The following is a 23998-nucleotide window of genomic DNA, read 5'->3' as shown; positions in this document are numbered from 1 at the left end:
AATTTTATGACCGAAAGATAGTCGCCTGTCATGCTTTTTCTCAATTGATATAGTTTATTATGATAAAAAACGTATCGCCTGATTCAAGTTGTTTCATGTTAAAATCGGAATGATATCGTGAATAAGAGTTCTGAAATGTTAATTAAATGGGCTTTTAAATCGGTTAAAGTTAAATACTGGAAGGATTATGCTTTTACCGCTATTATTGTGTTTTCGACAACAGCCAATAGCATGGTTCATGGATCCCCCTTTCCCGTGCTTGGAATCCCATGAACCAGACTTAGAGCCGAAGCGGAAGCATCATGTGGCACCATATAAGTAACAAAAAAAAACTATTTGTGTGGATTTTGCTTTATTATACGCCTCATTTCATATATTTTCTCCGGCGGCGATGTTCCTTTGCAACTTCTCCCCGCGCCAGTTGACACTCTGTCTGGGATCGGGCTGAAGTGGAAAGCATCGCGTGGAAAAGCAGTGCAAGCAGTGCCAAACTGAACACAGAGGAAAGGCAACAAGCCAATATTGATAATGATAGTTATAACACCCGGAGACCGACCGACTAACCGAGAGGGCGAAGCGAGCGGAACTTCTCATCGCTTTTTTGGACCACCGGAGAAGGAACCTTTTTTGCTCCCATAAAATTTCATATCTTAATTGGTTTGAACTTGATAACTTCTTTTTCCGTGTTGGTGATGGTTAAATTTCCATAAAATTTGGATTGGTGAAGTGGTACTGCGTTTAGACTATGGAGTTATAAAATGTTATTCAAATTATCGACATCGATTCACTAAATCTGTGGAGTGCTGTCCATCGTCATCTACGACACATAGATACAATTTGTTCGTTTGAAAACGATTTGTCATCTGAGCAGATATCAGGCATGTGACACGACACATTTAGTGTCAATAACATTAATTTGCGCAGTAATGCCTTCAGTAGATGAAGATAATGCGTGTCTCTTATCATTTGGTACTTCGAATCGGAGACATCTTCCAAAATAAAGACTTAAGCATTAGAGCTCTCCAGCAAAAGACATCAATTTTGTATCATTTCTCAAACTGGCGAAACTGTGAATCATGATAAACTTAATGGTGAACATTATAAGGCAGATACAAATATATTTTCTTAAAAATACGTGTCTCCTCTATTTTTTTGTTCAAAAATATTAAACTTAAACGCAACCATAAACTTTCAAAACTTTCAGGGAATAGGACCTATAATATTGTTTTTCATGAATTAATTTGAGTACTGCAATCAAAAGCTTTCATGTTGTTCTGTTGATTGCGCTATTCAAATTAATTCATGAAAAAAATGTTATTTAGGTCCTTTTGAAAAGTTAAGCGAGATATTATTTTTTATCCCCCGCCTCCTTTGATCTTTTGTGAATCACTAGGGCATAGTTTCTAATAAACATTTGCAGCGACCTTATTCTTTGCTTTGAAAAGTTATTCAGCGCACAAAGTATGGTTTATTAGGACGCTTACTTCGACCGATCATGACAGAAGGGAAAAGGTCTATTTCTATTTAAGAATATTGCACTTAGGTATAGGGCACTGTACGAACAAATCTCTTTCTCTTTTGTTCTTCTTAAAAATTAGAAAATGACAAAGCCAGAAACTAACTGTCAATTTTGACAGTTAGTGACCTTGTTGTTTTCACATTTCTATGCAGTGAGAAAGAGATAAAGCTCATTCTTGCAGTACCCTATACTCCTTTGAACCAATAAAAAAATGAAATCAAATAGCTACAAACGAAAAAAAATTTAATGTTGTTTATTATTAATATTTCTAATACTTTTTTGCCAAAGCATGCGGTTAATGACATGTATAAGAAAAAACTTATACATCGCATTAGTCACATACATTCGGAAACTTCTACTTTTCATTAATTTATAAATGTTATTAGCTTTTTGATATGGGATCATTCATTAGGTGGCTTAATGAAGAGTATAAGTATTTTCGAATGGTTTTTTGCCATAACATATAAGGTTATTTTTTTACGTGCATGTAAAATGTTGGAGCAGCAAAATGGTTTGATGTTCTTATTCTTTGCAAAATTACATGCCTGTTAAGGTGAATCGCGTTGGAATCCAATTTCAAAGCAGAAGGAAGAAGCAAAAATCAGTCTTTCACCTATGCTCACTTTGTAGCATACACGATAAAATGGTTGTCAAATGTGCTAATCGCCTAATAATTTACAATTGTACGAACTAAATAGGCGAGGTGAGGGCTAGCGAAGTCATTATGGCAGCTATTTTTTGACTCTGTCGTAATTCACCTTTAGTCTAGGAACTGGAACCCCTGCTGGGAGCCCATGTAGTCACTCTTGTTTTTTGTCGTACAAAAACCTACATTATTCGAACCAAATACAATACTTACGCGGAGGACCACTTTGTCCGTTGTCGTCGGCAGAGACAGTGCCATTTTTTGCTATTCGGACAAACTTTGATGAGCAGGCCGATTGTAGATATACGTTTCCGGGTGTTGCTCCCGCAATCATCACCACCTGAGAAGTAGAGCAAAAGAAGGAAATATCACATTACATTAGAACTGATAACTGCTTCGGCAATTAGTGAGCGTACCAAAACAAACTATATATCACGTGGAAACCGCTCGCATTCATGTTAACTAGAATCACTGCCAATCATTTTAATTTGATTAAAAATCATTGCCTACCATGACGTCAAGCGGTATAAAAGGAATCCCCTGCTGAGCAGTTGTTTACAACAACTTGGTAAATTTCGGCCTGTTGTCAGTAGGTGGGCAATCATTTTGGTGTTGGAATTGAGCCCTCAATGATAGCATATCGTAACACGGAAAGATTGACAACTGACAAAATTCGTATTGCACTTTGTAGCTTTCATTCATACTGTACTCAGTTTCGGTGGCAACAGCTTTGTCAGTCATCAGTAAGAATTTACCATTACCAATGGAACTGCCAGTATTTTTGGATGAGTAACAGAGTTAAATCACGCATCAAACTTTATCGGACGTGTCAATCAGTGTATTATTTGAAGTAAAATTCATCCAAATTAAAATTTGGGTTTTAACCGGCATTCAATAGCATTAAGAATCCGCTAGACCCAGCTTTGTCATATTATGACTTTGAATCTATGACTCAATATAGTAGCAATATCGTTGTAATGCCCAAGCGATTGCTCACGTTTCATTTGTTTAGATGAACTGTCAACGATATAGTGACAACTTTAATACTTTAAGGGACACCATCAGTAAAAATCCGGATCGCCATGACTACTCTACTCTGTTTCCAAAGTCGTAGTGTTTATCTTCTTCTTCTTATATATAAAAATGAAATGGTCTGTGTTCGTATCCGCATAACTCAAAAACGGCTGGATGGATTTTTTTCATTTCTTCAGCAGAAACATTCGTTATAGTTTCCGACGGGTTTATATGATATTTCCTCATTCGGAAATCATTAGTAAAGTTGATTAAATCGTGAAAAGCTAAAATGAAGATTTGTATGGGAATTTCGCTTGGGAAGTTCACAACGCGCATTTTCGCCTACTATGCAGGACAACGTCTGCCGGGTCGACTAGTTAGTATATGAACATATATGCTAAATTCAATGCCTACAATAAATTAGCAATTCAAAACAAATTGAGTGATTGAGTTTGAAAAAAAATCTCGCTTGAGTTTAGTGTATTTAAAACAACAAAAATGTCGCGTAATCCCTGTGGAACTCAAACTATAATTGATAACAATAGGCAACTCTTGACAATGTAGATCCCCGATATCACAGCTATGAGTCTTTAAGTGGCCTCGTGCGCTGAATTCCTTAAGTTATTGCACAAATTTCACCTTGAAGCCCACAATAAATACGATTATTATCAAATGTTATGGATGCAGTTTTATTAGCCAGCACCATGTCCATCTGGGAAACACCAACAGGCGTCGTTAAAACACACGGCAGGCAATTGATCTATAATGTGATTGGAAATCGCTTGTAGGAACAGACGACCACCACCAGCCAATGCCACTCCTGGGCCAGTCCTCGCAGCAGCAAATATACACAAGTCGGCTGCATGCAGCGGCGGCAGAGTAAATAAAAATAAAGTTTGTAACTGTTATATTTCACACATCCCTCGTTGTTTCCCGTTCCGCGGCAGTTGGTACACACAGTAACCGAATGGGGCCCATCTATCCCTTCGATGGATGCTTGCAGCCTGATACGATGATGATGAGGCTAAAAGTGTTCACAAAGTGCAACTGATGGTTAAAGGTATCAGATTAGTGGATTTGTTATGCCCATGCTTTCGATTTAGTTTTCTGTTTTTGTTGGGCATTACAAGGCATTATTATACTCACTGGCGGAGTTAAACTGGGGCAAGTGACCCAAATTGAATATTTTCCATGAAATTTTGGCATTTATACCAAAAGTGTTCTGAAAAAAAAACTTTTTCCTCCAATGTTGATAAATTCTGGAGATGTTTCCAAATGTGTGGAAGAAATCCTAGTGGAATTTTTGAAGGCAGATCATACTTTGAACACCAAAATCGTCACACAATTGAATATGTATTGAACAGTTTTGAACCGTTGCTCCGATCTATTGCAAGGAATTTGCAATTTTCGAAGAACTTTTTGGAGAAATTTTAAAAGCAGTTCCTATAGAAATCTAAGAATCTTTTCAGGAAATCCATTACGAATTCTCTTTAGGATTGTATGGTTTGGATTCTTTTGGTTACTTCTGGGGGAGTTTATAGTAGACCTGTGCGCCACCGCGCCACGCCGCCGCAGCCAAAAATGATAATGAAAATAAAAACATATATACCCCTAAACAACTTAATTCCCAGGAGGAGGGTTTAGTGGAATTTCATGTGAATTTCGGAAGAAATTCAGAAGAAATATCTGAAGAGTCCTCGTGGTAATTTCTGTAGAGTTTGCCAAGTAATTAATTAAGTGTTCTTGGAGTAGCTTTTGGAATTTCAGGAGAAATTTTATGAGGAATTATTTAAGAAGTTAGAGGACTTCTCGGAGGTTGCTTGAGCAAACGTCCTGAATCATTCATATAGGATCTTCCAGAGGAATTCCTGAAGAATTTTTGAAGGAATTACCGGAAGAACTCCTGGAGGAAGTTCCGCAGAAAATCCTGAAGAAACCTCCGGAGGAATTACTAAAGGAGCTCCCGGAGGAATTCCTGGAGGAACTTCCGGAGAAATTTCTTGAGAAACTTTCGAAGGAATTTCCGGAGGAATTTCTGGAGGAATTTTACAGGAAGTTACAGGACTGATTTCCTGCGCAAACATCTTAAAACATACATATAGGAACTTCCGGAGGAATTCCTGCAGAATTTTTTTAAGGAATTACCGGAAGAATTCCTGGAGGCACTTCCGGGGAAATTCATGGAGAAACCTCCCGAGGAATTACTAAAAGAACCTTCGGAGTAATTCCTGGAGGAACTTCCTGAGGAACTTCCAAAGGAACTTTCGGAAAAATTTCTGGAGGAACTTCCGGAGGAGCTTCCGGAGAAATTCATTGAGGAACTTCCGGAGAAATTCCTTGGGGAACTTCCGGAGAAATTCCTTGAGGAACTTTGGAAGGAACTTTCGGAGAAATTCCTTGAGGAACTTTCGAAGGAACTTCTGGAGAAATTCCTTGAGGAACTTCCAGAAAAAATCCTGGAGTAACTTCCGGAGGAGTTCCTGAAGGAACTTATGGAGGAATTTCTGAAGGAACTTCCGAAGGTATTCCTGCAGGAACTTCCGGAAGAATTCCTGGAGAAACTTCCTGAGGAATTCCTGGAGGAAGTTCAGGAGGAATTACTGAAGGAACTTCCAGAGAATTGCTGAAAGAACTTCAGGAGGAATTCCTGAAAGAACATCTGGAGGAAATACTGAGGGAACTTCCGGAGGAATTCCTGGAGGAACTTCGGGAGGAATTCCTGGAGGAACTTCCGGAGGAATTCCTGGAGAAACTTGAGCTCGTAAAAAAATCCAAAGCTATTCCAAACATTCAGAGAAATAATAGAAAAAAATTACGAATTACTTCGTACATTTTTCTAAAGAAATTTTCAAAAAAAATATAAGGATTTCTGAAGGACTTTCCAAAAGAATTCCCGAATGGTTTTAGGTATTTCCGAAGGAATTTCTCAAGCAATTTTCAAAGGAGCCCTTAAAAGAATTTCAGAAGGAATTCTTTGAGAATTTACAGAGGAATTTCGAAAAGCATTTAAGATTAAATTCCCAGAAATTCGTGAAGGAATTTCCAAAAAAAAATCGTAATGGAATTTACAAAGAAACCTCTAAAGGAATTTCTGAAGGAACTTTAAAAGCAATCTACTGTAATTCTTGACGAAATTTGAAAATGTCGTCTTACTTTGGAAATTCCTTCAGGAATTCATTCATAAATTACATTAGGATTTCCTTTGGTAATTTCTAGTATTTCGTACTAGAATTATGAAAGGAATACTTGGAAGAAATTTTTAAAGGAACACATGTAAGAATTTCTGTTAGAATTCCCAAAGGAATTTTCAAAGGAATTTTTGGAGGAAGTTCCGAAGGATTTAATGTAGGAATCCATGAAGGAACTTTAAGCTCCAGTTAGCAAAGACACCACAAATGAAAGTCGAATGCTGAACTCCTTAGGTGATGCCATCAAAAACAGAAATACGAGAGAGTAAATCTAGGTGGGTTGGCGACAATTTACGAAAGAGCGGATACGAAATCTACAAGTGAGCGCTGGTCTGAAATCCGGCAGGACATCGCAGCAGAGGCAGACCCAGAGGCTTGTGGTGACGACGCCTCAACAAACAAATAAAGGAAGTCTATAGAATTCAGAAATGGTCCCAGGTGAAAAGTAAAAAACCCAGAATAATCCACCTAGCGGTGATGGTGCCTTTCTCGTGTACATATTATAAAACAAGAAAACACATAAGAGTAACAAGAAAAGCTCATAAAAATGTCGAAATTGCACTTTAGGAAGATAGATTCAGTTATTTCCATCAATTCACATTTATTTGCGTTTATTTAAATGCATTTCCGCGGTTTTCGAAAAAAAAATCGAATTTGAAATTTTTTTTCCAAGGGAGGACCCTGTGCAAAAAATCAATATTTTTCTAATAATTCCGGAACGCAAGGGGAGGAGAAGACCACCAGCTGTCATCGAGAGAAAAAGTGGAATCATTGAAATTTCACACGGTGTGGTATAGGAAATGAAGTATATTTTTGTTATAAAACAAAAATTAAGGACGTTTCTCAAAAAAATCTTGGTTTACGGGGTTAGAATTTAAAAAGCACACAAAATAGACATGATATCTCGATTTTTATATTTTTTCCGAATAAGCAGTTATTGCTTAAGATTGTTGAATTTATAACCCTACAAACTAAGAATTGTTTGACGAAAAAATTTCTATAAAGTTCTAGAGACATTTTAATTCTCATTTTCTATATCATGCCATGCCAAATTTCCATGGTTCAACTTTTTCTCTAAACTTTTCCAGGTGGCAGCACTGATGAAGGAACCTCCCCCATGGCCGATTAGGCCAATTTTCAATAGTGAAAAATAAGGAAGGATTCAGCGTCGAATGCAAATTGTTGTGAGTAAATCGGATAATGCGAAGTACCAAAAAGTGTGTCTCACATTTTTGTACACATACATATGTACATACAGACATCACCACGATTCGTCGAGTTGAGTCGATTGGTATATAACACTTGGGTCTCCGAGACTTCTATCAAAAGTTCGGTTTTGGAGTGATCCTATAGCGTTTAACTATACTTAGTATACGCGAAAGGCAAAAAAGGGATTATGGAAAGTTGGATCATCAGCTTTTTGTTCACCAAGTCCTGATCGATGTATATAAATGATGTGTGTGATTGTGCGCATGTGTGTTTGTTTGTGTTAAAATCGCTTAATGAGTTTAAGGGGGAATGAAGGTTGGCAACACACCACTACATTAATCCGTATTTTTTGAATAAGTGTTAAGAATAAGATATTGCCCGGTGTTGCACTAACACAATCACAATTTTCCGAAGGATGGAAAGAGACAGACGGTGGTGAATCCTTCAGAAAGCTGTTTTCTTTGCCCAACTTTTGAGCCTTAAAAAATATTACAAAACTGACGCTTTAAGTATCAAAAATCTGTTTCTTACTTATCACAAGAAAGGTAGTATCATATGAAGTGAACCAATTCAGTATTTTTGTTAGCAGTAAATGTTAACAAAAATCAATTTATTTACTTGTCATAAGACGAGTTCGTACTATTCCATAAAATTCCACCACTTGATTGTACCTTGACAGAGATACGTATTTCAACCTCAACAATAAGGCCGTCTGCAGTATCTCGTACTTGACGCGACGTGACGAAGTACAGGACACTGAAGACGGCCTTACTGTTGAGGTCGAAATACGTATCTGTCAATGCGTAACAATCAAGTGGTGGAATTAAATGGGATAGTACGAACTCGTCTTATGACAAGTGAACATATTCCACTAAAAAGCTCAGTTATTAACAGTTATTAACTACGAGCTTTCTAAGCCATGTTACCATTTTTGCATTCGTATATCATGAGGCTAACACGATGATACTTTTATGCCTAGAGAAGTCGAGACAATTTCCAATCCGAAAATTGCCTAGACCGGCACCGGGAATCGAACCCAGCCACCCCCCAGCATGGTCTTGCTTTGTAGCCACCCGTCTTACCGCACGGCTAAGGAGGGCCCTTGCCCAATAAGTTGTTGCAATTAAGGATTCATCGTATTTAGTCCTCGCTTCCAATACCAGTATTTGGAGTATAACAACATTAACCTTACCATGCAGATTGTTGAAAAAATAGTTCTTGTTTAAGTTTTGGGGATAACTGAAAAACGTAAATTCCGAATCATTCTCTAAACTGATCTGTTTAAATTAACCCATGGCTGATGGAGCGATATTGATTAATGATAAATAAATGTACTGTTTTATGATTAAAGATTTCAGAGTATCGGTGAAATTGCCGAAGTAAATAGTGGATTAATCTAATGGCTCTTTTTCTTTTAACCATAAAACCCTAAACATTACGGTTTAGTAAAACCAAAAACATAAGCACAAACCCCATATGTGCGCAGTTTCAAATAAACACAGCTCATGAACAAATATTCACTGAAGCGAAATTTAACGCCATAATAATGTCCGAATCCTCTCTAATTCTTGATAAGCTTTTGACAAGACCTGAATTAACAAATGAGAACAAAATGTAAATTATAACCAATATTAGCAAAACCGATTTTTTAGGCATTTCAATTCCATTTGAGGAATTTAAAGTCTCTTCGAATGTTGGTCTTGGTATTAAATTGTTTTCAGAAGATGATGTGCCATTTGAAGTGCCAAAGTTACAATCCATACGTCTCGTTTGAATTCGCGTCAAAAGAGAACACCTTGTTGTCTTAGAAGACATTGACGTTAAACGATTGAAAATGAATGGCACGGATGGAATAAGTATGTTTAGATGACTTGCGTACGTATTTTTTATTGTAAATAAATAGCTCGTGTTTTGACTTCTGGTTTTGAACATTGAGAAGTTACCCTTCATTGAATTGAATTGCTGATTCACTTTCAGTAGGTGTGTTCACGTTTTACCGAACTCAAGTTTATTGGGTGTCATTGTGTCTACCGAATCTTGCTGATTTAAAAAGAACATTACTTATTTCAGAAGACTTCCTTCTTCTTCTTTGACATGACATCTCTTACTGGCACATGAGTACCTCATAGCTCAGTGTTCATTAAGATTTCCAACCTGAACACTTCTTACTACCGCAACCGGGACCGAGAATCAGACCTTCAGTGTGGTCTTGCTTTGTAGGTACGCATCTTACCGCTAGGCTGGAAAAGGCCCACACAAGATAAAAACATTGGAAAATGCAAATTTATATCAACTAGGTAATACAGCAAAATTCTTTAGAAATCAATCTCGCGTGGCGAGAACAAGACGACTGCTTCACAACACATCATCGAAAATGACGGCGACTGGTGGAAACTCAAACAAGATCTTCTTTATTTGCCAACCTTTAACTACGGCGCCACAATCGATCAGTTCCGATGGTCTGCGTTATGTTTTATGTATATTTTCTTACTCATTAAATTGACGATTTGTTTGCTAATCACATCAAACACGTTCTTGCACTCCCGATCTTTTCTGTGTGCGCTGTTCTCGACATGTAGCCAGCGAGCTCGGCAAGAAAAGGCTGCTCGTTGTTGGTGGGCTTCTCCTTACCCAGTCAAAGTCAAACAACCGCGCGCAGGCCGGGCAGCAAGCAGTAAGCTGAACAGACCCAGACCCAGACAGGCATCGATGGCAAGTGTCAAAATGGTTGCCTTCGTCCACCTATTTATGTACAAAAGGTCAACTCATTCATTTAACGCGAGCTTGAAAGCGAAAAGTCAACACGTTTGTTGTATTGGGCATTCCTCTGAGTCCGTTCGAACGCATAGTGTTGCAGCGGCCGCAGTCGCAGAAGGCAGCGATGACGTTTCGAATGCATTGCGTTTCTGCTGATGGACGTTCTGATAGGTTTCTTATGCCTCATAGTGATAATGGGTTATGTTATAGCGACTTGTTACTCACAACTAAAGTGTGATGCTTCTAAATTATTGATATAGATTGACTTGAGGCGATGTCGTCTGGTCGAAGGATGCTTTTTGAATAAAATTTGGGTTGAATTTTATCAAAGTTTGAAAAAAATACTTCATATCTTTGATTCGAAGTTCGACAGCAAGCCAAACAACATGCGTTAAGTATACAGTGTCTGCATCGTATAACACAGTTTGATTGATTCAAGAATATCCGTTTACGTTTGACGCTGAATTCTCGAGATTGATTCTTTGAAAAATTAACATGACGGCGTGAATTGTTGATTAACTTTAATAATCCTCATTGTAGTAATAGCACACAAGGGTTTTTTCCAATTGAATGATCAGCTAGCATCACTAATGTGTAAATGAAACTCAATCCGGGTTTTATGGATCATTGATACGTTTATCATCGAATAACATCGATAAAAATCTAATTCAAATAATTTTGTATGATTCATTAATGATTTTTTAGAAAATTACTAAGCTCTTTTTGTGGAATGTCTTCACCTGTCATAAGACGAGTTTAGTACTATTCCATTTAATTCCACCTTCTTCTTCTTCTTTGGCATTACATCCCCCACTGAGACAATGCCGCCTCACAGCTTAGTGTTCGTTAAGCACTTCCATAGTTATTAACTGCAAGGTTTCTAAGCCAAGTTACCATTTCTGCATTCGTATATCTTGAGGCTAACATGATGATAATGGGCATTAATCAGGGAAGTCGAGACAATTTACAATCGGAAAATTGTCTAGACCGGCACCGGAAATCGAACCCAGCCACCCTCAGCATGGTCTTGCTTTGTAGCCGCGCCTCTTACCGCACGGCTAAGGAGGGCCCCACCACATTGTGGAATTAAATAGAATAGTAATAAACTCGTCTTATGACAATGTTGAGGTTTTTACAGTCTTTTGTAAGAGTAGCAGCAATTGAATGGTAATACAGCAAATAAATAATTCATTGATTGAATTATATCAATAGTGGCAATTTGATCAAGTTTATACCAAGAATGATAGTTGACTTTTTTCTTTATAGAATTTATTAATATTTTTGAATGACTGTTAATTCACTTGAAATTCCTGCAACAAAGCTGACGGAACAGTTTCTCGTTTTTTTAAATAGAGAAAATTTATTTTTGACAAATGACCATGACGAATGACGATTGCATGACATTTTACTGCGCGCATCCCCTTCGGTATGTTTCAAAATAAAAGTACTAAACCACGCATTTGCTCATCCAAATAATTAGTCAATCCACCCTTAAATCGAGGCGCTTGCGCGAAAACGCTGGCAGTCATTGGGTATGGGCCATTCAATCTGATGAGGGGCATTCACAGGTTCAATCGATGATATATGCGCGAAATATTTCAAATATTTTACCACGCTGCTGCTTCAATCGACGACGCGATGGTCACTTGGATGGCTCGAGCCAAGAGAAACCTCAGCACGTTGATCGGTCGAAAGGGGAAAAGGAAGGGATGAATGGATAGATGAGGGCGGTGCTTGGGGAGACCCGAAAGATTTATTATTTGTCAAACAATTTTATTATTTTGTGAGAAATTTCTTGCCGCCATTGATAAATATTGCGATAATAAATAATGTTAATCAAGAAACAACGGACCAACGGCGCGCGCGCTTTCGGGAACCCACTGTGTGTGAGTATCTTAAGCTGTTCCTGCCTGTGGTCTCCCACAGACATGGTATTTTGAGGTGTTGTTTTCTTTCGGATGTGTTGTTGGTTGGCCCAACTTGATGATGACCACAAGCAGTCGGACGCCTAAGGCGATAAACTGTTTCTAAATTACTCCCCGTTGAGATAAAAATTCGGATGATGACACTTGCTAAAATATGTGCGAAAAAGATTTTTTATCGCGCTCTGGCTACCGTCTCGAATAATTTCGATGACTCGATTTCGCGATCATATGAGTGCTGGGAGTGGTCTTTTACTTAAGTGGTGGATTAATTTATATTGGGGGCTTTAGCCAATCAGAGGATTTTTTTATTCGTTCTTGGAATGTATTGCCGTTACTTAATATGAAAGAATTGTATTGGGGAAGCTCTTTGTTATAGCCAAAACGACACTTCGATTTTTCCAGTCGATTTAAGATCCTCTCCATTACGTGTTGAATGAGATTGTATTCTGGAGATAAATTTCAGTTGTTATTGATTTTTATTGCCAAATTCAACCTTTGCATTATTTGGAAAAATAAAAAAATAAAAACAGATGAACCACTTTTTTTGCATGTCCACATATTGGCCGATTTTTAATCAATAAAATGTTACCTGAAAGGCTTCTGGTTAGATAATATGTTTTTTATTTAATTTTCTTGTTTATTTGTAACAAAACAAAAGAATAACTGCCTTACGAGTATCTTCGTTCAAACTTTTCTTTCGTAAAATGTAGACAGACACTTCACATCTGACAAATAAAACGTGCTTTGTAGTCAAGTCTCTGCAAATAAAAGCTTCCGGTAATCACTCGGGCGCTCAGCACAGCAGAGCCAGATAAAATAAGTTAATTGATTTCCTTCGCACGTGTCATGCCATATCTGCGACTGAGACTCTTCCTTCGAAACAGATTAGATAATCCAACACATCCGCATAATTCAATAACTACGGCGTTCTTACAGAAGGTACATGGGACGTATCCGTTGAAGCATTTTCATCTGGATTTTGATAAGTTAACGAAGGTTCGAATGATTTTACCGTGTTCATATCAACCTCTAAAGCTAAAGAAAGTTAAAACAAAAAAAAATGAACATTTGAATGGTGCTAAAATTAACATCAAGATTGTAGCACGCATCAATCATTTGTGATTTGTTTGTTTTGGATACATCACAGCATGATCCAAAACCAATTGGTAACGCGCTACACGCGATTAGATAATTTATTATTCAGTTGTCACCGTGCGCCCGAAGCACATACCAGTTACAGCATTTCAAAAGGACGTAATTTACTAAGTAAATAGAACCTGAGGTAGAATTTGAATTTTCTCAAGCTGCCAGGAATTCCATAGATAGCCCCGTTACACTTCAGTTTGATGCAATGATCTTTAGCTTGTTATGCCTTTCTGGAATGTCGGCTCCCATGTGTTCACTGACCTTTTAAAGTAGGGCAAATGGAGAAACCCTAATTGATAAGCGTTGTCTTTCTAATCACCTTGATTGCAAACACTTTTGATGGTAATTGTTACAGCCATTGTTTATGGTTGAGGAACGATAAAACGTTCCATTCACACGAAAAAGTAGCATAGAATTGAAGGATGGAATTCGATTGCTTTAATTTAATAGGTATCGTGCTCTAGATTCTCGGTTTCTGCATATCCAATCAATAATCAACTTGTTGGCGTGTGGTTTACTCAAATTAGAACCGAAAGGCTGTTATATAACTCTCTTAGTAGATGATTTTACCTCAGCTTCATTAACAATCTTATTTATGGAATCAAGCGACGCTAATTAAACAGCGTCCTCATCGGAGACGATAGTTTGTGAGGTAATAGTAAATTAATACGCTCTCTAGTGAACAGTGTGATTTCGCAAACGATCATCGATACCTAACCTACACTCGATCGGTCAAATAGACACGAAGAGTGCTAAGCCATTGCCACCGGCCAGCACCCTGCCAGCCCTGATGAACGTGGTGTGTGTTGTCACACTCTGATGTGTTTGCCAACTTCTACCCAGGGTAAGGTGATAAAATATTTAACAACGGACCCAACGTGAATATATTTCATTAATGAAACAGGAATATGCCATGTCATGATCGGAATGTCAACCCTTTCCGAGAAAAGCGCTTTTAACACTTGAAGTGAAACAAAGCCTCTTTGAGAGTGACAAAGTAGCCCACTCGTTGTCTGTGGATTTCATAGTGGGCCACAATAGGCCTAAACAGATGTTCATAAGTTTGCCCGAAGAAAATCCATCTTGAAATACTTTGATTCCGACCGGGTAGGGTAACATTCAAAGCCAAAGGCATTACTGTGCCTTGCTGCGATATTGCAAATTAGGATACAAAGTGATGAGGTGGTTACTGAGGTGGTCGGCAAAAGTCTAAACACCTTTCTATAAACATAAATAAACCGAGATTGCAACTTTGCGCGCGCTCTTGCATACTGCATTCACGTCGTTCGGTTGCGAGATGTTTTCGCTTTTAGCGTGATTGGAAGAATCGGAACATATAACTGTCGTTTTGTTTTACAAAACATCATGCATAAACAGAACCGAACAGAAACCAGAGTGGAATGGAGGAAACGTATTTGAAAATGTGATTTACACACTCTAAATATGCCGTGAAAAAGGAGTAAAGAGAGAACCTATATGAGACGATCGACGACAACACACGGCAAAGCACATATCGGCCGATAAGGTGCTGGCATGGCTTGGCCTCGGATGACCAGCCGGCAATGGACGGAACGATGATAGCGGCAGAATGGAGCGTAAACCGACTTATCTTGAATTTCAAAAAAGCGCAACCACAATGTAAAATTACTCTCGTTCTTGGAAAAGTTCAACCACTCCTGTGCTGACAATAAATTATGATCGATTTGAAGAATACAGTCGGGGCGTCCAAATGCATACCGCTATCGGTTTTCAGTTTGTGGAAGACGACCCAATGATTAGTATTGATTTCAGCACTTATTCAATGGATACTTGACATTATCGTAGGTGTTTGAATATAAACACACTGTTGTTGGAATTAAGGGTATCCCATTCCTATAAAATAAATGCTGGACAGATAATATACAAATCTCAACTCATGGTTATAACGAAATTTACCCAGTTCGCGCAATAAAGCAAGACCATGCTGAAGGCTTGGGCATAAAAGTATCATCGTGTTAGCTTCCTGATATACGAATGCAAGAATGGTAGCTTGGCTTAAAAACCTTGCGGTTTATAACTGTGGAAGGGCTGTTTTTATTTTTGGATTTTGTTCACTTAAAATTGCTCCACATTGTCAACCCATCGGGGCGAATAAAAATGCGTTATGCGGGGCAAGTTGAAACAACTATCAAAACGTCACAATCGCAAATAAAAGTAATATTTTATTCCACAATTCAACATAGTTCGTAAATACACATTTCTGAAAATAAATTTAATAGGTTTCCATCTCTTCCTGTTTTATTCATGAATGCAACCCTTCCACAATTTCCATTAAAGAATAGAATGAAAATGAGTTGTTTAAACTGCACTATCTAGTTTTGAAATTCTTCATAGAACTGAGAACTTGAGAGTGAGAACTTGCTCTTAAATAAATAAGACACGAAGCATATACACATTTCATCAACACCACTTCCACTACCCCAGCCCCCACTTTTACCCGAGAAGGATTTTATGATTGATATGTTGGTTAATTAGTGTGAATTTATGAAGAAGCCACAACCGAATTATCAAGCGCACAATTCAAGTGATCCAAAAAAATCACTGAAAAGTAATCCCAGTGCAAATAAGTATAAGGTTTTCAGTCGGATAACTTTTCAGCAAAGAGTGTAGTTTGGTTGCTTGAAAATTACGCTCGTGAATTTGTTATACACTGCCCCTTTTCGCACAAGAGTCACATGTCAATTTTCTCCGACTTGAGTTATTTGCCGATGAATTTTTCAAACTCGTTTCACATGGAGAAATACTATGACCACAAATGTCATTGACCCACATAGATAGTATGTGTGAACACTCATGCAATGCATGTGGGCGCATGTAATATATGTGTCGAAAATATGGAATCCATTTCGGTTCTTCCATTGCAAAAATCCATGTGTGAACTCATGAATGTAATGCGGAGTTTTTTGTGAGTGTAGGACTCTGTATACATTAAATGAACCATATTATGGTTTATGTTTTGAGTAAAAGAGTATCAAAATCCCGAATGTGACTGTTATGACTGTTATAAATATTAAAATGGGACAACATAAATGGGTTTTGATTTTCAAAATCTAACCCCGATTTGCGGGGCAAGTTGGAATGACACATAAGAAAAATATTTCCGTATACAAAATATTTATAAAAAAAAGTAAGGTAAGGTTGTAATCTTTGTTCAATTTCTTAATTTTTTTTACAGCACTTCAAAGTTTAACTTTGAAAAAATCGTTTCAACTTGCCCCGGTGTACCTTACAACATAGTTGTTGTTTATTAGGAAAAAAGAAAAGCCGCTTTGAGTTGAACTCTTTTTTGTTCTCTCTCAAAAAGAAGCAAAACTTCTTCGTCTTTTCGTACCAACAGAACACAATTTGTTTAAATCTTTATTTTTGTGATTTTTATATATCACATCGAGAATACAATTTCACAATTGTCACTTACAACAATTTACAATTATTAGCTTAGTTCTAGATCTAGTTTCTACAAAAAAACTGCTTGGACAGGACGAGGAAAAACCTTTTCCGAAGAGTGTTACGACTCAAATCAAAATCGAGTTGAATTGAGCAGCGATTGAAAGAAATCTACACATGCTCAAAATGGTTCGCTGTGCGGATAATTCGTTCGAGCACCGTGGAGAAAAAAATGGTCTAGGACAAAGGTGTTGTTGACTTAATTAACCTACAGCGGTCCTCATAACAGTAAAGTAGGCAGGGTTTCTCCACGGGAGATGACGTAAAGCGAACTGTAAAAAATTACGCTGGACTGATTCAACACGAGAAATTTCGATACTAAGATGCTCAAACTACAGATATTCTAAAGTTAATCTTACTAAAGAATAATATAGAGCCTTCAAACAGTGGACATCATTAAAATTCCTTGCTATTCGAAAAATACACCTAGATCCTTGACAACAGTTTCTTTACGTAGTATGGTTGATTCAGTAGTATAGTCGAAGGCAATTGCTGAATGATTACAAGAAAATGAAACGAAAGAGCATTGCTTTGGATTGAGAATCTTACAATTCAGCTAACACCAGTCAGTGAAGAGATTCAACTGTGATTGCAACAATAGTACATCTTGTGCATCGTTTACGATCCAAAATAATTTGAAATCGTCAGCAAATGATAGTTTAAAGGACTTGAGTGGCAGGTGAATGTTGTTCAAGTTATGTGACTAAATAATTTAGTGACTAAATAATTCGATGATTTCGATTGTACATATAACAATGAACCGTGGCTCCGTAAAGTGTTATACACGCCTGAGCCTACCATATAAACGAAATTGGAAAAAAAGTACATTAATATTTTCATAAATGTCAAATAAATATATATTAATCTGTATAGTTTACCATCAAAACACCAAGCATTCATAAGAAATTGGGATTTCACGAGTTTTAGTAAGACTACACTTCAATTGATTTGTATTTATAAAACATCATTTTTCAGTTTAACTTTCAAGAGGTAAAAGACTTAACTTATTTCATTGCTTTGAACTAAATTTCTTAGCATACACAGATAGAAAAATCCACATAAATGGACCACACGGGATTATAGACTAAATGTATACAATATTTGACGTGAATCGTCAATATTGCATACAAGTTGTAAGCAATATTGTTAGGAAGAGGACCATTTCAGCGTAGAATGGACTAAATTTCCGCATGTCATGTTTTACGCGCTGTTTATTTTTCATTATTTTTATCTGTGTACCCATTTTACCCGGACACCTGAAAACTGGAGTTTTTCAGCCTGATTTCCCAAATTATCACAAAAGTTAATGATCTTCTACTCAACTTCATTCCATCGTAGTGCTTGAGTTCAAAAGTAAGTGGTTTAGGTCCCCAATATTAGAATGTTTTCCATGTGAAAACAACGCGATTCCTTAGGGCGTCCATATTATAGCAAGCTCCCATCCATGTCGGAAGCATTTCATCAGTAATAATGAATAATAAGCAGGGACTAGTTTCCTACCCGCCGTTGCCAGTATCCTGGCGCTAGCGTTTATGCGCAAGCAGTAGTATTAAGTTACTGAAAACATAAAATCTCTGCTTTTTGTCTTTTGATCGGTAAAGGCGTTCATTTAAAGAAGGCATTATCTCCTCTGTTCGTCTGGTACTGAACAATCGAGATGCCTTAAAGACGACATTATCTCCACTGTTCGCCTTACACCAGGCAAACGCGTTCATTTAAAGAAATGATTATCTCCTATGTTCGCCTTATTCCGGGCAAACGCGTTCATCTAAAGAAGCGATTACCTCGTATGTTTGCCTTATAACGGGAATACGCGTTCGTTTAAAGAAGACATTATCGCCTCTCTTACTCTATTTCGCAGAATAGCACTTTTCCAGGTAATAATGACGTTATCTCCTTAATTCGCCTTATGACAGTTCTAATTTCCCTAGATAGTGTATTTATGTTTTTAATTCTTTTCATGGATTTTCATTTTGCGATTAATCGGTGGTGTTAAAAATAATGATGGAAAACTTTAGATTCAATTTTTTTGTTTAGCCTTTCGGAGAGTGTCCCTTCGAAGCTTGCGTATTAGTTGAAAACATTCATGCAGTATTCAATCAAACTACTGCTAAATCAAACGAATTCAAACCGCTTTGTTTTGAAAAAAAAAAATAATACAATTTAATTGAACATTGAATGCTTAATCGCTTGTTGGAAATAACTGTGTTTCTACAAGTCGTTGGATTTCCAAAACTTTTTATTGGGAAGTATTTTGAACAAGCTTGTAAGAAAGTAAAGTTCATGTTCAGCTGATTTTATTGAATAGAGTAATTGTTTAGGATTAGATTAATTTCTTGTATTATGATATGCAAACAACCGGTCTTACAAAAATGCTAAATATGTTTCCTAATCTTAAATTATAAAGTCTGTCTCTCGGTGCAAGTCATGTCCTCCAATTGATTGCACCACATATCATTCAGCAAAAATGTGAAGATGACATCATCCAACTGTCTACCCTCTGCAATTGCATACATTGGTCGAGAGCTATTCCCTATCTGGTTCACCTATGATCGCATTCAAGTGATTGAAGTGCTTCCGATTAGCGTCGTCACTTGACTTGATTTGATAGCCATCAGAAACTCCCCCTCCAACGAACTTAGGCATGCGAACTTATGCTTGCGTGTGCACGGACTTGATTTCCACTCACCAGCTGAGCGAGCGGGCGCAGCCTGCGGTAAATAAGCTCAAACTCCGATAACAGATTGCCACGGACCTGGAGGAAGATAACGAGTTGAGGCGCAATATTTCGAGACACAAGTTCGTTCCGAGGCAAAAGTACAATTCTATTGATGAGTACCTGGCGCTATGGACGAGCTGTTGTAAACTGCGGAAAGTATGTACTACTTTCCGGCGTGTTGATTGGGGGCGGGGGTAAACTCCATGACTGGCGCGGCATATGATGTGCTACTTTCCCAGCACCTCCCAGCTAGGCGGACGCGTGGTGAAGCTCTCGCTCTCCGTCCGTGGCATCAAATGGATAAGCTCGAACTTCCTGTTTAACAGTTATTTGAATACATAAGCGCAAGCATATTTAATGCAAACATTCGGGGTAATGTTTCATCATTCCGATGCACCGTCGGTCGGTTGGTCTGGCGGTTAGTTAGTTGCTGCAGCAGTCCGTCGACAATCACAGTCACAACCAATGACAGAGGAAAAAAACGTCGTGAAAGTGCATGTTATGCATTTTCACCACCTCTTTGTCCCCTATTCCTTCGTGGAGTCCAACAGCAAGACGAGCACTGCTGATTTGTTGTTAGTTAGAGGAGAATGCCCGACTGCCGGAATTGCAGCACACGCTATGTTGAAACCCCGATCGGAAAGTGTGACTATCAAGCTCAGATCAATAATCGCTGGTGAAAGAAAATCCGCCCAGCAATTTGTGATATATTGTGTATGAGAATTAATCAGATTGAAATCGTTTCTATGCCATGGAATAACGTCACGGAAATTTAAAAAATTTAAACTGATGAAAATTTTCGTATAGACGTTTCAGAAATTATAAGCACACTTGGCTTTTTGAAAATTTCGTAATTTTGTCAATTTTATGGAATATAAGTCATGTTTTAGGTTTTTTTCCTTCACATGGTTTTAAGGTGTTTGCACAATACTGATTCAAGTAATTTCTTCAAATTTCCCATGAATATCTGCACTAAATCCATTGCATATGATCATTATACTTATTCGCCAAGCACCTGTCAAAAAATAAAATATTGTAATCGAAGGAGAATTAGAGGCATTTTAAATTCACATGGTACCACTCCGAAAACGTCAAATAAATGTCAAGCCCTCGTTTTCACTTGTTCAGTATGAGTATTTATTCAACAACAACTAGCAACCTCTCTTCAATTTTACTCAAATAGTAGATAACAATATTTATTCATCAATTTTGTTCAAAAACCAGGTATAATGTTAATTCAACTTGTCAGCGACTTACTGATTAGGCTTTTTTAATTATGCGTTTCTAAGCACTTTTATTTCATTACATTGCTACACTTATTAAAGCATTGTTCAACATAATGTAGGTAAGATGAAAAATAAATTATGAACAGGATACCGGTATCCATCCAACGACCTTTGAATCCTCAGCCCTCTTGTTTACCATCAGCTATATTTGTCACCTTGGATAGTACCAAGCTGAATTAGAAATATAAACCATACGTTGTTGAACAACACTGGTTGAATAGCTGTAATGGGGTTGTTGGTCATTACTATACAAAATTGCCAACAATCGAACAAAAGCTTAAAAGGAGTTCAATGACGTTATATTTAGTGTAATGTCATTCCGAAAAGTGAATTATCAATATCATTTTTAGTTTGTTTCAGTGAGCTGTGAAGCTGCTGCCTATTATCTGCCATCATGGAGGTAGATTTTTCCTGCAGATTTCTTCTATCATTCCTGAAGTAAGTATTAAAATAATAATTTATTCTCTAGTAAATGGCAATATGGTTATTGCAATAATCGAATTGTCAAACATTTATTCAACGTTTCAAAATTATATGAATAAACGAAATTAAAATCTGATACAGAAGCAATGATGCTTACTGATAACTGATAACTTCTTAATAAGCTCATGCTCGTGCGTAGATTGTAATAGAGTTTCCAAACGTTTGTTCGATGTTTCAAAAACAAATTTTCCAAACATATGCATCACGATGAACAGCATAAACTTTGCAAGTTTAAGTTGTTTGTGTTTAGCTAGTTGTTCAATATACATTTCGAATTAAAAAGAAATAAGTCAGTAACGTTTATAAACGTATTATTCAGATTCATAACTGAAAGCAGAACAGAAGCTGGTTACTAATGTCAACAATGTTTGCACAATTTGTTATTCTATACTACATATTGTGCAGCTACGAATACTTTAATTGACCGTCGACAATGATGTCTATTTGTGGTAACTGATTGTTGCTTGGGCAATTTGTGCAAAGCAATTTTTCTTACCCAAAATAGAAGCTAAATATCTTCTAAATTTGACGCAAAATATTCAGAAAAACTACATCACGGTGATTAAATGGATGTTATCTATATGATGCATCTACATTTTCATGGAACATAACATGCATTTCAATTTGACAACTATTTTTTAGTGTGCTTACAACTCGGGAACAGTATAAATCCCTTTATTCACTTAGAATATTATTTTTTGAAGATATGTCCAGGAGCTTGTTAAATAGTGCAAACAAGTTGCATATGTGATTGAAAAAAAAATACTTCTCGCTGCATACACCGATTTAAATTGTATGTTACAATCTGCTCATAGTCTAACGCGAGCAAAGGTGTAAGATTGCCAATCCGGAGATGGCGAGTTCGATTCTCGGTCCGGCCTAGGATGTTTTCGGGTGGAAACATTCTCGGCTCCCTAGGCATAGTGTATCCATTATACTTATCACACGGGTGCAATGAAAAGAGCAATGTAAAGCTTTCAATTCATATTTGTATTATTATTTATTCAGACTAAGGCCGAAGTGGCCTGTGCGGTATATAAGAGTCTTCTCCATTCGGCTCGGTCCATGGCTACGTCGCCAACCACGCAGTCTACGGAGGGTCCGCAAGTCATCTTCCACCTGATCGATCCACCTTGCCCGCTGCGCACCTCGCCTTCTTGTGCCCGTCGGATCGTTGTCGAGAACCATTTTCACCGGGTTACTGTCCGACATTCTGGCTACGTGCCCGGCCCATCGCAGTCGTCCGATTTTATTTTTCATACTTGTAGAAATGCTGATAGAACACCAACTCGAAAAGCGGCCATGTTCCATTTAGAATGTAGAGCCATTGAATAAGAAGATGAAGAAGACATCCTTCTGTTTGTCACAAGTCTAAAACATCTAGTATTGCTAACTGCAAACATATATGGTTAGAAGCATTGCTGTTTTCTCACATCATCATTATGCGTGGCGTGGCAGATAATAAACAAATTACCTCTTTAAAACCGTATATATTTCCATTTAAATTGGAGTAATTTAGCACCAACCGGCGGCAGGGCATGGTTGGTCATTCATTGTTGTTGTTGTCGTCGTCGTCGTCGTCGCCGCCGTCTTTGCCTTGGCCAATGCCGCCTTCAATCGATCTGTTCCACCCTGGAGCGGGCTTTAGCCAGTAGGTAGCAAAAAGGTTGTGCCGAAGCTGAGCTTAGTCAGTCAGCAGTGACTGGCGACAACCTTCATTCGATGGTAGATTGCGGCAAATTCCCCCTCTATTAAAAGCCCGGTCGAGTCTCCAGTCCAGTTATCATCATTATCAGCCTCGGAGGCGACGTTATTCCATTATCATCGTCGTCATCAACATCTTCATAAGAAACAGAAGCAAAACAAAAAAAAGCGTATCGCGCCCTGAAGATGAGCGAAGTGAGATTGTAACCCAAAACCTACTAAAAGCAGAAAATTACCAACCTCTCATTTGTGCTAAAGAGGCATTCATTTGCATAAGGTTACCGTCACTTATCGAATCTGTGGCATCGCGGGCCAAAAGCACCGTCCTGTTAACTAGCACTTTCCATCAAGATGAAGGCGAAATTTGATGCGCTCTTTATTTCATAATTTGATCAAATGGGAAACCCATAGTAGCAAGCAGCTGTTGTAGCCCACCGCCAACTCCGGAGAGACGTATCCTTATATATCCATTACATTCATCGGATACTCCTTAACAAGGGGCTACCGATTCGCTCTCAACAGCTCAACCGTCCTCCGTCCAGCCGACCCGACACTCAAAAACGTGGGAATAATGGAACGGGAATGAAATCATTGTAAATTGGATGAATCGCACCTTCTGCGCGAACGCTCGCGGCAACGCGACGCGTGTTTTATATTTATATGATGCAGTTGAGAAATCAACGATCTGTCTTACATCCTCACTACTCATGTCTGCTCATTTCGATAGAGAGCCAGTGATGCCTCGTGTAGCCGCACTAACAGCATTAACAATGTGTGAATTTTGCGCATAAAACATACCGACGACTACCAGGGCAGTGTTCTCAGATAAATTAGCTATGGATTGCGTTTATTTGACACGCTCAGGCGTGTATAACACTTTACGGAGCCGAGATTCTTTATGATATTTACAATCGATATC

The 23998-nt window shown here is 37.9% G+C and overlaps 1 protein-coding gene across 2 annotated transcripts in view; it reads right to left on the bottom strand.

The window, feature by feature from the left end:
- LOC134224504 (uncharacterized) overlaps positions 1 to 23998 on the bottom strand; it is a 137834-nt gene that overhangs the window by 59643 nt on the left and 54193 nt on the right. For both annotated transcript variants that reach the window (XM_062703874.1, XM_062703873.1), the window contains exon 3: positions 2379 to 2505. In XM_062703874.1, the coding sequence (XP_062559858.1) occupies positions 2379 to 2505 (127 nt within the window). The remainder of the gene's footprint in view (positions 1 to 2378; positions 2506 to 23998) is intronic.

This window comes from Armigeres subalbatus, chromosome 3 (assembly GCF_024139115.2).
Source record: "Armigeres subalbatus isolate Guangzhou_Male chromosome 3, GZ_Asu_2, whole genome shotgun sequence".
In the NCBI taxonomy this organism is placed as follows: domain Eukaryota; kingdom Metazoa; phylum Arthropoda; class Insecta; order Diptera; family Culicidae; genus Armigeres; species Armigeres subalbatus.
Note: the sequence above shows the minus strand (reverse complement) of the source record. Positions and strands in the feature narration are given on the sequence as shown.